This window comes from Rhipicephalus microplus, chromosome 6 (genome assembly GCF_043290135.1).
Source record: "Rhipicephalus microplus isolate Deutch F79 chromosome 6, USDA_Rmic, whole genome shotgun sequence".
Classification (NCBI taxonomy): domain Eukaryota; kingdom Metazoa; phylum Arthropoda; class Arachnida; order Ixodida; family Ixodidae; genus Rhipicephalus; species Rhipicephalus microplus.
Window position 1 is genome coordinate 31,814,845 of NC_134705.1, and position 14,342 is coordinate 31,829,186.

A 14,342-nucleotide genomic window follows, 5' to 3' on the forward strand; every position below is an offset into this window, starting at 1 on the left:
CGTCTCGTGTACAAGCCAGAAAGATGGCAAGTGTGTGCGTGCCTAACTGTCGTGCATAACTGTATAGCCTAGATCCTTTGCCAAGACTGCCCACTTTCTCTTTCAGTCCTCGTCCACCTTTCATGTAATGTTTGAATGCGAGGACATAGCTTGCATCAACGTGGCAGGCATGCGTGAATGCTAAACATAAAGGCACACAAATTCACATGAGGGCCTCCAAGATTCACAGGCATAATCTCGAAGGCTTCAGCGCATTTGCTGGTAGTTTATTCTGACAAACTGATAGGGCAGCGCACATGCCTGCGTTTAGGTGCCCGCACCCACTCTTGCATGTCCTTGTTTTCAATAGTGCCCCTCCAAGCAGGCATAGGTAGCATGTGACTAGGGTACTTACCGATTTGGCAAGCCTCCGCCGGCCAGACCGAATGGCTCTGCCACCCTGGAGAGAGAGAGAGAGAGAGAAACAGAGCAGCGATGAGTTGCCACTAGTTCACTTGCATCGACGCCATCTATCTGGCCGCACTCCGCGAAAATCCCCCTGCCATGAACCAGAAGGCACTGGGTTTGGGCTAGTTGGTACTGATTTGGGCTAGTTGGTACATTATGTAAGCGCTAACGGCATGTACGTAAAACGAGCAAAGGACACAGGACAAGCGCTACTTTCAACTGAAATTTTATTGGAAGAGAACACTAAATATATATCTTTCTTTATTGGTCTTTCATTCTTGTTTTGTCTTCATGATTTTTCTTTGAGGAGGCCACGCCTATATATTTGGTGTTCCCTTCCAATAAAATTTCAGTTGAAAGTAGCGCTTGTCCTGTGTCCTTCGATCGTCTTGCCTTCAGCACTTACATAAGTTATGGGCCATGAACCACATTTCTACACCTCAAGCCACACATACCTGCACCTTCATTCTTTCTGTGATGTTTAACAGCCAGCTCAGACTGGCTTCAGACTGAAAAGTATAGCAAATTTCAAAACTTAGCATAATTTAATGCTTATAACTTGGGACATACCGCAAACTGAATTTACTGCCACTTCAAGTTAAAAAAGTGACATCCGCACACACCAAGTTTCAATTCTTAAAAATATTGTGCAAGCTAGTTGGGTCACAACAAAAATGCTGATTTTTCTCAATAATATGCAATATATACCAATAGATTCGAAGTTATTGGACGAAATCTCTATTCACTTAGAATTCACTTAAACACTCGAGTTTACTATTTGCCCATCTCGGCACGAGCTCTTTTGCGAAATTCATTTGTGATGTGCTTCCCTATTCACCCGATTATGGAAAAGGTAATTTGTGACGTTTTTTTAATATTTAAACATATTGATCAGAGCTTGCCACGATACTAAGTCTGGCTCCAACGTGGTCAATTACATCGAAAGAGCTTTACTTCACCTCAAAGGGCTCAACTAAGGAGCGCGGGAAGCTGGCATGCAATGTGCTGAGTGGTGGCACTCTATGATGATGCACAATATGCCTAGCTGCGGCAACAAAAAATTGCATGTGTATTTGGTAAGCCTGCGTGTGGTCACAATTTCGAGGCGCCAATGCGGGGTGGTCGCTGCATCAAGAAGTTGGCCGAGGGGTCGACTGCAAATGTGCAAAATGCTCATACATAGTTTTAAGGTGCTGGTGGGTGATGTGATTCAATGCTTGAGATAAACCACACTGTGGCTTCTTCACTTTCACATGTCTACTAGCATGATGTCTTCACCCATAAAGGTAAGGTTCGTCTGATATACTCAGTGCTATGATTGGAGTTGAGCCTAGCCATGACTTCTAGCAGCAAGCTCAGCCTTCATGTTTGTGGTCACCATGCCCGATGTTTCAAAGTACGTCGCATTCAATAGGGAGTACAAAAAGCCGTCTCATGATGGTCTTTGTCAAGAAGTCCAAAATGCCAATAAGCAAAACCTCTAACTCCAGAATCTGTCATGTTAATCAAGCAAGTCGAACTAGCTGCAAATTACTATTTTACCATATGGAACTATACTCTCATATATGGAAAACAAACAGATAAATCTACAAAGGGTAAACTAAAGAGCCACTAGCACGATGTATTTCGGTCAGCCTGACCAAAAATAGGTATAGTTTTCATTAATCAATCAAAACCTGTGAAGCACCTAATGAGTCCATGCACTAAAGTCTGGTCAGAGGAGTCCTCACATGCAAGAGAATGGGTATGGCTCACTAGAGCGTTGTGCACTTGATGGAGAAAATGCAGCGGTGGCATTTGGTGAGCTCAGGCCTTAGCCTGATGGCGCGCTCCCGCTCCCCCATAGATGCCATCATCTGTGGCGCTTTTTTTCGTCCGAGCACCAGTACGACGCAGTACCACGCCGTGCCACAACCTCGGCAAAAGCCACGGTGGTAGAACGGTCGCCAGACCTTCGTTAAGTCTTTCGTTGGCTAGGTGGATGCCTTGAAAGCCCAGGCACAGGCACAAAATTAGCTCGCACCCTAGCCACGTTTTTCAAACAGCTGGCCCGACTCTTTTTCTTCATCCTTCTCCAGTCCACTGGTTCTGGAATCTGTCTTCATTTAGCTTGAGTTTTTCTCCCTTTTTGATGCTTCAGTGCTCGGCTCGTGCAAGTAGCATGTTTTATATCGTCCTTGTCGTTTCGAATAGCCAAAATTTCAGTGCAAATCGAATCCAATAGCAATTAGAAAAATTTTTGAAATTTTTAATATTTGCACACCCTGTTATACCGGAGCAAAGGCAAGAAAAGTGTTCCTGATAACAGCTGCGGAATCAACCACACTTTCCTCTACACCGAATTCAAAAAGGCAATTTTTTATCAGATGCTGTTATCACGTAAAAAAACTTGCATTGGTTAGAGTGGAAGATGCATAAATGCTTACCTTAGGGAACATGAGTATTCTCTGTTAAACACAAAGCCATTTTCCCTCACCGCCCATTTGTAGAAATGGGGCTGCGCACTTTTCTTTAGCAACGCCACGATACAGTCGGACCCCACTACAACGAAACTGACAGGGCACGAAAAAAAGCCCTCAAAAGAAACAGTTTGCACCTTTTCAAGCATTGTTTTGAAAGATACGCTGACAGGAACTTTTATTCCTAAAATTCAAAAAGTGTCGGCTGCTTCTTTTTCTTTCCCAGCAGCGTCACGACATGATTCCCACACATGCATAGCAACACCATTTTGAAAGCACACCAACACAACGGCTTCCATGAATGAATTAAACAGTTGTACTATGTGGGAATCGAGAGCGCCTTCCTACCTGGCGCCTCATTCCCCAGCTGCCGCACGCCCGCTGACAGCGTAGCCCGGACGCGCATAAGCGTCGACATCCGTCAAGATGGCTGCCAGGGCGCCTCTTGGTCTGGGCCAGTCAACCGTCGGCTCCTTCTCGCGCTGGCATGTCCGGGCACGCTGCGCGCCAGCGCAGCGTGGGCCTTCGTCACAACGCAGTGCCATTTCCCATTGGGCGCGCGTGACATCCTTCTCTCCTACGAGCTGTGTTGTGCCCGACGATTCACTCGTCGTGGCAGATGCTCTCAGGCCTTCATGAGAGATTGACGCGCTGCTAAGCAGGCGGCTTCTCGTTCGTGCGTTCGACTTCGGCCCTTGTGCGGGAGTCGTCGCGCCCTAGGCAAGCGTACTTGTTCGGTCTTGCCGAGTTCCCTATACGGCCTGCAAGCCCGTGAGTGTCGCACTCTGCTGCATCTTGGGTTAATAAACCCGTTGTTGTTGTTAGCCTGCCTCGTGCGTGGTTTCTGCGCCGTGCCAGAGAAATCGAGGAACCCGGCCGCAGCGTCTTCGCACGCAGGGGCAGTGGAGGACGTCGCAACCCTACACGTTTGCACTTGGTAGGTAAGCCTCGTGCAAACCTATCTCCACAACTATTAGGCTAATACCAGCAGCTGTCCACTGCCAAAATGTATTTGACAACATCAAAATGCAGGCATAGTGTGATGAAGTGGTGACTTATGCCTTACTCTATGGTATTTTTATCATCCACTATTTGCCGCTGGCTGATTTTGCTGATAATTATGACGAACTCTGAACAGTAACCACACTGGCCAAATACAAAAAGAATGAAAGGCATTGGCATGGGAAAAGGCATTGTTCCGCGATTGCGCTTAGCAGCAGTGTGAGTGACTAAGCTTTGGTTTCGGATTGTCTGTGGCTAAGAAGCAAGCCAGAGGCAAAAGCAGAGCAGTCTCATTGCCATCACTATCAAGCAACGGCGACCCCTATGCTCAGTAGACAGTGGCAGTTCCTGGTGGTGCAAACATGCTACTTAGACTTTGTAGATAATGCAACAAGCGTTTTCTTCAGAAGAGTTACAGCAAGAGACACCTGAAGTCAAGCAAGAAAGCTGCAGCACAGAAAATAGGAGCCAAGACCCCAACGCATGAACGTCGTCATCTTTTATTTCGCTTGTACAGAGCTGGCACCGATGTGACAATTTTTTTCCCTGCAACAAGAGGAGCCATCCTGGCGGCTTAAGGGAAAAGACGCTATATGTGGGTTACAGCAGGGTTTAAGTCGAGTGACATGAACTGTTTCGCGGCATCAGCAGCGATGATCGGGCGATGGGTCGACCGGCTCAACGACGTAGTTTATGCGAGATGTTTGCTCCAGTATGCGGCAAGGACTGTGGTACCGTGACAAAAGCTTGGTGGAAAGTCCGGGAGTTGTGGACGGAACCCAAAGCCTTTCCTGAGGAGTAATGGGCACCAGACGCAGAGGTGTCACGACGGAATTTTTGGCGCAACTGATCTTGCACGACGATAGTTATAGTGCAAGAACAAAATGACGACACAGAGACAAGAAGGACACAAAGGGCATGAGCGCTAACTTCCAACTGATTTTATTGCGCAGAGCGCGAAATTATATAGAGGAGACAGTAACCATGTGACAAAAACCATATGGCACAAAGAGCAAAACATGAGTAAAGACAAAAAAACAACAAAAAACACAGAAAAAGGTAAAGAAATGTCTATACGGAAACGAAACAGCAAAGTAAAGCTAATATAACCACTTGCACGCACCAAAACCTTCGAGGAACCTTAGTTCCTTCTCGAACAGAGACATGGAGGGCTTGCTAATGCATGACACCTGTTCACGTGCCATCTGCGCGGCCTCGATGATGACTCGGGTGCGCTCATCCTTGTCCTTGTACAGCGTCGCTGTGTCCTTGAAAAGAGCACACGGTTGCACTCAGTGCAGTGCTGAGCAAAAAACCATCTTTCTTGTTTCTAACATTGTTAGCGTGTTCTCTCAGTCGATCGCTCAGACACCTTCCGGCCGTTCCGACATAACAAACACCGCATGAAAAGGTGGGTCCTATAGACAACTTCCCAGGAGCATGCCGCATACCTGTTTCTATGCTGAACTCTGCATTCTGTTGATGACTGTGTTTTCAGGGTGTTTGTAGATTTAGTGAGGCTGATTAATTTGAATGGTGCAGAGAACAGGACACGAACTCTAACTCGTTTTCCTATTTTCTTGAGCCTGTGTGATATCTGGTGTTTGTATGGAATCATGGCTATCCTTTCACGCTCTGTATCCGTGTTGCTCGGATTCTGTCGCTGTCTCTACTCTGCTTTATTAGTCCGCAGGATAGTCTCAGCAACGAAAGCAATAAACGCCTCAGGGAAACACGAAGCCTTAAGCCGGGAAACTGGAGCTTTGAAGCTCGGAGAGATGTTGTGGACACACGACCTATTTAAGGCTTTCTCAAGACAGGTTCGTGCTATGCCTCGTTTAACTAACTTGCTGTGAGCGGAAGAAAAAGGAAGTAAAGGTTTCTGCGCACGTGGTTCATAACACCAACAGATGTGCTGTGAGCTAAAAAACAGTCTTAAATTAAAAAGCGTAACTTGTCATTCTCGGGCATTTCGGCCATGGCATACGGGTGTGCAAAATTTTTCGGTCTGAATGGCACCTACAAGAGCGCACGTACCGTGACACCATCTATGTCCAGCTTCAACAAACAGATCTTACACCGGGAGTGAAGAAAAGAAGATGGCGAGAGTACTGCCACCGAATTGAACACACTGCAAACAGCTTGTGGTCACGTGAGCTCACGAGCCTTCGTGAGCAGTGCCCAACCAAGTCCCGGCAATCGGGTGTGGTCCACTCCTGCAGTGATGCCATGCCGTCCTCCCAGACTACGTCCACGACACCCACGCCCTAGGTCCGAAGTTCGCCGTTGACCAAGAGAGGTCCGCACCCGAGCTTCTTTCAATGGTGCGCTCTGTTGCTGGCCGCGCCTCACCAGAGCATTTGGACAGATGCATCTCACAAGGCATCGACGTGCTCCTACGGGGTAAGCCTACCAGCAACAGCCTTCCGTTGCGGAAGACGATCAAGTTTTTGAGAGACAATGAACTTCGTCTCATGCCGTCAGATAAGGAGGGTGGTTTCGCAGTTCTTCCTCATTGCTTGTACCTAGAAAAGGCGGTCACAGCAATTGGCTCTGTTTTCAAATGTTGTACCAACATTCGTCTAGATAGAGTAAAAACGCAAGCCAAGAAAATGTGCCGTAAACTAGAGTTGAAACAGTTAGCACAGCATATTAGAAAAAGTGACAAAAATGGGCTCAGCATGTTTTTTTTCTGCCAAAACACATAAAGTTGACATGCCCTTCCGTGTCATTGTGACATAAAGTGGAACGTGTCAAAACCAACTCGGCTTGTTTATTCAGACCCATCTAAAGTGTCTAAATATTGATGACCCATTTCTGATAAAAAACTTGCAGGCACTGATAGAATTTTTCAAACAGTCAAATCAATCTAATGTTTTCAGTTTTTCAATTCACATAAAGGACCTATACTACTCACTGTCTCACGATGAGGTATTAGAATGCATAAGGGATAACATAGAAGTCTTCAGGGAATTGAACTTCCAATTAAAAACTGGCATCAGTGCGCGAGATTTTCTTGACCTGGTTTTGCTGTACCTTACCTCTACTTTCATTTAAAGGAATGATTGCATTTACCTGCAAAAAAAAGGCGTTTCAATCAGCTCATGCACAGCACCTCTACTGAGTGATTTTCTATCAGCAAAACTGGGCAATAAACTGCAGAAAAAGTTAGAGGGCTCGCATGTCGTCAAAGTATTCAGATACGTGGATGACTTCTTGGTTCTTCTAAATTGTAACCCTTCTATGTTCCACTCGATTGCGGCTCAAACGATAGGTGTGTTTGAAGATTGTTTAACGCCTCTTGTGTTGACACACAAAATGCTCGAGAATGACAAGTTACGCTTTTTGAATTTAAGACTGTTTTTTAGCTCACAGCACATCTGTTGGTGTTATGAACCACGTGCGCAGAAACCTTCACTTCCTTTTTCTTCTGCTCACAGCAAGTTAGTTAAGCGAGGCATAGCACGAACCTGTTTTGAGAATGCCTTAAATAGGTCGTGCGTCCACAACATCTCTCGGAGCTTCAAAGCTCAAGTTTACCGGCTTAAAGTTTCGGGTTTCCTTGAGGCGTTTATTGCTTCCGTTACTGAGACTATCCTGCAGACTAATAAGGCAGAGCAGAGGCAGCGACGGAATCCGAGCAACATGGATACAGAGCGTAAAAGGATAGCCATGATTCCATACAAACACCAGATATCACACAGTCTGAAGAAAATAGGAAAACGACTTGGAGTTTGTGTCCTGTTCTCTGCATTGTTCAAATTAATCAGCCTCACTGAATCTACAAACCCCCTGAAAACACAGTCATCAACAGAATGCAGAGTTCAGCATAGAAACAGGTATGCGGCATCCTCCTGGGAAGTTGTCTATAGGACCCCCTTTTCATGCGGTGTTTGTTATGTCGGAACGGCCGGAAGGTGTCTGAACGATCGACTGAGAGAACACGCTAACAATGTTAGAAACGGGAAAGATGGTTTTTTGCTCAGCACTGCACTGAGTGCAACCGTGTGCTCTTTTCAAGGACACAGCGACGCTGTACAAGGACAAGGATGAGCGCACCCGAGTCTTGTCGAGGCCGCGCAGATGGCACGCGAACAGGTGTCATGCATTAGCAAGCCCTCCGTGTCTCTGTTTGAGAAGGAACTAAGGTTCCTCGAAGGTTTTGGTGCGCGCAAGTAGTTATATTACCTTTACTTTTCTGTTTCGTTTCCGTATAGACTTTTCTTTGCCTTTTTCTGTGCTTTTGTTTTTTTGTTTTTTTTGGTCTTTACTCATGTTTTGCTCTTTGTGCCATATGGTTTTTGTCACATGGTTACTGTCTCCTCTATATAATTTCGCGCTCTGCGCAATAAGATCAGTTGGAAGTTAGCGCTCGTGTCCTTCTTGTCTCTGTGTCACTGTATTGTTCTCGCGCTACAACTATCGTCATGTCATACAAACTAGCCCAAGCTGCCACACTTCTATGATCTTGCATGGTGAACAAGTTAGCCAGTTTACAGCATTCTTCAGCATAAGCAGCAGCTTGAAAGAAAGGTTTGCCTTCAGAAACGTCCGGTTGGTAGGGCAGAATGGTGTCCATGGAACATGAACGTTCGCATCTATACAGGAGAAAGAAGGGGGAGAAGCCATTGGTAGTTTTGGACGCAGAGCTGTAAGCGTAGGTGACGAAAAGGAGTATGCGGTCCCAGTTTGTGTGGTCTTCCGAAATGTACATCACCAGAATGTCAGCAAGGGTACAAATGAAGTGTTCAGTCATGCCGTTAGCTTGAGGATGGTATGTGAAAGCGGTGCAGTGTACAATGTGGCATTCATTGAGCAGAACCTCGATGGCATTTGAGAGGAAGACGCGACCACGGTCCCAAAACAGGAGGCCGAGAGCGCGACACAATAACGTCGCCGTCTTTTCTCTCGCTGGCACAGATCTGGTGCCGATGCGCACGGGTACAATATATTTTCATGCTCAAAAGATGCGTTTACGCACGACATTAATCCTTTGAGACGCCACCTAGCATTGGCATTGGAAAAGGCGTTGTTCTGCGATTGCACTCAGCAGCATCGTGAGCGACTGAGCTTCAGCTTTGGATTGTCTGTGGCTAAGAAGCAAGCCAGTGGCAAAAGCAGGGCAGTCTCATTGCCATCGTTATCAAGCAATGGCGACCCTTATGCCCAGTAGGGGTGTGCGATATGGCCGTTTCGACCAGTGGTGGCACCGAGAAAGGAAAGGTAGGAGAGGCCCTGACGTCACTCGTTGTGAAGCCGTGATAAAGCCGGAAGTCGGCCATATTGACTGGGCGAATTCTCCTCTCTTGTTTACATCCGAATGTAAAGCAGAAGGCGCGACTCTCTCTCCGGCTCGGAAAGCACGTGGGCTGCGCAGCGCGCGTGTCGCGACAATCCAAAACTAATAGAACGGGACTCATCACTCTGAGCCAGCGGGACACCTTCGGCAAAACCGCTTCGTCCGAGTAATAACAAGGAGTAACGGCTCGCCGACAACGAAGCAACTACGAGAGAACGCGCGCTAGATGCACTGACAACGGCGAGTGCTTTCACGTCGTTAATTTAGCAACTGTACAGACAACACGATCGGTCGTGCGCCTTCTACGGTTGCATTCCGCCACGCGGCCGATGTAGCGTCCTACCACTGTGTCCGTGTTCCACGTGAAACTCACCGGCGTCGGCATTCTGCGACTGTGGTAACTTTGAGCACGGTGCAAGTGACCCTTGAAAACGGTTGCTGTTACATTGAGATTACATGCAATGCTGGTGGAGAGTGTACGAAGCGGAACAGAAAAGGTGTTTTAATACGCACATGCAAGTTGTTACTGTACACACACAACACGAAACTACGTATGTGCACATGGTCCTCATGGCGTCTCGCTGGGCTCAACAGCGTCATTCGTTGTCACAAGTAGGAGCACTGCTCAACCGTCACTGACCTGCAAGGCGTTCGTCGTCGTTCAGCTTCGTCATTGTGCCCAACGCAATTTCGCTGAACACTAACTGCTTCATTCGCGTCATCCGCCGCATGACACATGGATATGCACTCGTTCTGCGCACTGTTGAAACCCCCTGATAGCCAAAAAGATTTGTAAACGTTGCTAAGAGTACAGTAACTGCCAGGAGAACACTGCGTAACCAATAACGCAGCGCAGAGCACGGATATTGTCCGCCACTGCTCAGCACGAGACAGGGGAGGCACACAAGCCGCCGCCAGCCGCTCACTGCTAGACAAGCTCGACTGCGCAACACGTAACCATAGCAACGCCACCATCGTGCCCAGTGAATATGGCCACCGTGAAGTCATTTCCGCCACACTTTTCACGCCGCGCACCGGCTGGGCATGCCCTCTCCTACCTTTCCTTCCTCTGTGGGCGGTGGCGTCGAAGTCGGCGGCATCAGAAGTGGTGCAGGCTGGGTAAAATCATTGGCGGCAGCGCACGGCTACCTTTCGTTAGCGAAGTGGACACGAAAAACTACAAGTTCTACAATGCTACTTCACTGTGTCTTCGTTGCTCATATAGCTGAATTCAAGGACTTTTCACAGTAATGCCAGAGAGAACAGCATGGAGATGTAAAAGGACTGGTAAACGTATATATGTATATATATATATATATTCTTTCAGCGCGCCCCGTTTGTTCACGTAGCTAGCACTCTATCACAAGGAATTTTCTTTCTTTTTATTCTCAGAGCGATGCTGCTATATCTGCTAGGTATTATTTCTTGAAAGCTTATTCTTTGTATTGCATTTACTTCGATGCTACTTTTAATCTCTTATTCACTGTCAAATGCACCACTTGCCTCTGTAATATCGGGCATTGAGGCTACTATTAAGGGAGACCGGGCTTTGGGATAGCAAAAAATGGCAAAAAATAGCAAAAAATAGCAAAAAAGTCAACTTTTTTAAACTAAAGTTTTCAGTTTCTTAAACCCTTTTTTTATCTGGTTCTAAAATATCTACACTGAAAACCGCGCAGAAGTGCTTCGGAAAATTCGTTTCACCCACTTAGGTGGCAAAACTTTTTTTGGAAATGGCGAGAAAGCAGCGATTTTCAAAAAATTATAGCTTCGCGATGCTTGCAGCGTCTCCCGACCCCGTTCAGCGAAGCTTCGCAGCACGTCGACGGCCCGAGCCAACCACACAGCTGCAGCCAAAGGCGGAGGGGAGGTTGACCCCCATAAATTGAGGTGGGTGGACGTCGCCTCCGGACGCGCGCCCAGCACACCGCTAACGCGAATCGAGACTGCCATTGATAGAAACCCAGATGTAGACAGACGCGGCAGCTCTGCTTACAAACGCAACAGCGACCCAGAAAGTCTAATGCAGAAACGATTGGATCAATTCGAATCAATAATCCAAAAACTACAGCAGGAAAATGCAAGGTTAAGAAACGAAATTGCCACGTTGAAGGGGGAGGCCCCGGCAGTTCCCTTTCCTCCTCCTCCTCCAATTAACCCGTCGCAGCCGACGCGGCTGCTAGTACAGCCGAGAGTGTGGAGGAAGTCATGGAGGCTCAAGACGCGCACCCCACACCCACTAGACGTAAGGCACTTGACCTGGAACAATTCAACGTCAAACCGCAGAAACGCGAGGAGAAACTCCGCGAACGAGTCGATAGACTCGACGACAAGGTAGACGCGATGATGACCCAACACGCGCAGCAAACCGCGCAACTTAACAACGCAATTGCTCAGCAAACCGCACAAACCGAACAGTTGAGCATTGCAATATCTCAGCTCACAAAAATGGTCGCGACGCTGCAAACCCGCATAGACAATATCGAAATGCGACTTCCGGGCGCAGTGGGTCGCCCAGTACGAACGACTGGGAAACCGTACTTTAGGCCGTTACCCGACGAAGAGGCGCAGCATCAGCCGGACGGCAAATCATAACACGTACAGTCACCCTGGCTCGACACGAAACCACACAAACACAACGCCCACAACAGCATAACACACGGAACATGTTCACTATCTGGCAGTGGAACTGCAGGGGGTACAGGAGGAAACAGGAGGGTACAGGAGGAAATGCGCAATCGGATTACCGGCCAATACCAGCACGGAAAAATTTCTCGAGCTGGGGTTGCACAATACTCTAGATGAGATAAGTGAAGCACACAACATCGCCCAGTACGAATGTCTGGCGAAGACCAGAACTGGTCGACACATCCACGAGACACTGGGTATCAACTACCATACACAGCGCGGCGAAAAGGTCGGGATACTCAGACGTATTCGCAAGCGCATCGTCGTTCTGCCGTTGCCTAAGAACATGCACCCGACACATCACATCGGTCGGCGCAACAGGCGCGCCCAAGACCTTGAAAAGAAATTCGGCAATAGCAAAGACACAGTTTACGTGGACGCGGCCCGTTACGACTGCCACCGCGGCTTCGCGGTCGCGATCACGGATCATGTAGGAACTTGCGTCACGAGTGCGACGATAGGCACGGAAGAGACGGAGGCGGCCGAAGAAGCTGCTATAGCCCTCGCGATAGCCACCACGGACGCCGAGGTGATAATAGGCGACTCGCAGGCGGCGATACGCAACTACGCCAGCGGCCGGATCTCCCGCGAAGCGGCCCGCCTTCTCCAAATTCACGAACGCAACATCTGCCGCAAAAACGACAGTTTCCTCGTATGAACCCCCGCCCACACGGACCCTCCGCTTGCAGGCAACGCGACTGCCCACGCCGCGGCTCGAGGACTTGCACGCCGAGCTGCGACGCCTGCCGACAGTCCCGATGTCTCGCACACTTCGACAGCGATGCGGGAATGGACGTGGGGGGATCGCATGACCACTTTCAGAGACATCAAGCAACACTACAGACTGAACAGATGCAAATATCCACCACCCCACGCCAAACTAAACAAGAAACAGCAGGTTGCCTGGAGACAACTACAGACACACACGTACCCGAATCCGGTGATCCTTCGCCTCTGCTACCCAGGCATTTATACGTCCGACGCGTGTAAGGCGTGCGGAGCCAGAGCGACGCTGCAGCACATGCTGTGGAAGTGTACCGGTAACGCACAGCAGTCCCCTACGAACCCGGTAGACATGGCGGTCTCGAATCGTGAGGCGCGACGGGAGGCGGCTCTGCTCAGCCACGACCTTGCCGATCAACTGTGTGCCGTCCGGCAAGCCCAGGATGCCGCCCGGGTCCAAGGACTCGAGGCCGTCACCTAGGCCGGGGTGCTTGTAGCCCCACCCCGCTCAATGACGCCGGACATGTTCAATAAAGTTTTTACTCACTCACTCGCGATGCTAGGGCCGGGAGCCGGCTTCTTGGGCTCATCAGAAAGAGCATTTCTCCGTGTTTAACTTTCTCGCCTCAGCTGGCTCCTCCCTTTAACAACAAGCGCACAAAAAGCAAATGTTTGAAGGTCGCTTTGAGGCCCTTGATTGGCCGTGGCCACCATGTTGCTTTAGCTCGCCTCGCCATTGGCCCGATGCTTGCTCCGGGAGATCGTTGTCTGTTGCTTATGCGTCGCGAGGACATGGCTCTCGAAAATCGCTACTTCGTGTTGTGTTCACGGCTTGATGATCACTTAAGATATAATTATGCTTTAGTTACTAGCAGTAAGCGAATGCACGATCAGGCAACGTCTCCTCTATTCAGATGCCTGCCGCATGAAAAAGAAAACAGCTGCCACACCCTTTCCCTTCTTCACTTTAGAATGTTGTCGGTCGCTAGCGTCACCTGTGGCGGGCGGTGCAACAATGCAACACTTTGCATAGCCTCCGAAATAGTGGTGTACAGTTGCAGGTCTTGAACAACTTTCGACTAACGCGCCCCTATGGGTCGCAGGTGAAAAACGCTTAGCTGGTACCGTCCACCGCCGTGATGATAGTGTCGGTCCGGAGCGCCACCGCGCGGCGCTTGCTCAAAACTGAAGGCAGGTCAACTCCGCTGGGAGCGCGAGCCGTTCCTCAGGCATCTTTCTAGAGGAGGCGTTGGATCACGTTACTACGAGCGGGCGCGCAGTCTACGAGCGCCGCGCGTCATCGGAGTCGTCTTTAGCCCTAACTCCGCCTACAGCAAGACTGCGGGCAGGAACGATGCGCTAGCACATTCGTGGCGACGTGCTTCTTCGCAAGCACAGAGGAAGGACAGGTAGGAGAGACCCTGACGTCACTCGTTGTGAAGTCGCGATGAAGCCGGAAGAAGCCGGAAGTCGCGATGAAGTCGGATGAAGTCGGCCATATTGACTGGGCGAATTCTCCTCTCTTGTTTACATCCGAATGTAAAGCAGAAGGCGCGACTCTCTCTCTGGCTCGAAAAGCACGTGGGCTGCGCAGCGCGTGTGTCGTGACGATCCGAAAGTAATGGAACGGGGCTCATCACTCTGAGCCAGCGGGACACCTTCGGCGAAATAATTTCGTCCGAGTAATGACAGGGAGTAACGGCTCGCCGACAACGAAGCAACTA

The 14,342-nt window shown here is 49.0% G+C and overlaps 1 protein-coding gene across 7 annotated transcripts in view; it reads right to left on the reverse strand.

Moving 5' to 3' along the window:
• LOC119167687 (G patch domain-containing protein 2) overlaps positions 1-14,342 on the reverse strand; it is a 341,817-nt gene that overhangs the window by 55,145 nt on the left and 272,330 nt on the right. For all 7 annotated transcript variants that reach the window (XM_075865896.1, XM_075865895.1, XM_075865893.1 and 4 more), the window contains one exon: positions 395-439. In XM_075865896.1, coding sequence (XP_075722011.1) covers positions 395-439 — 45 coding nt within the window. The remainder of the gene's footprint in view (positions 1-394; positions 440-14,342) is intronic.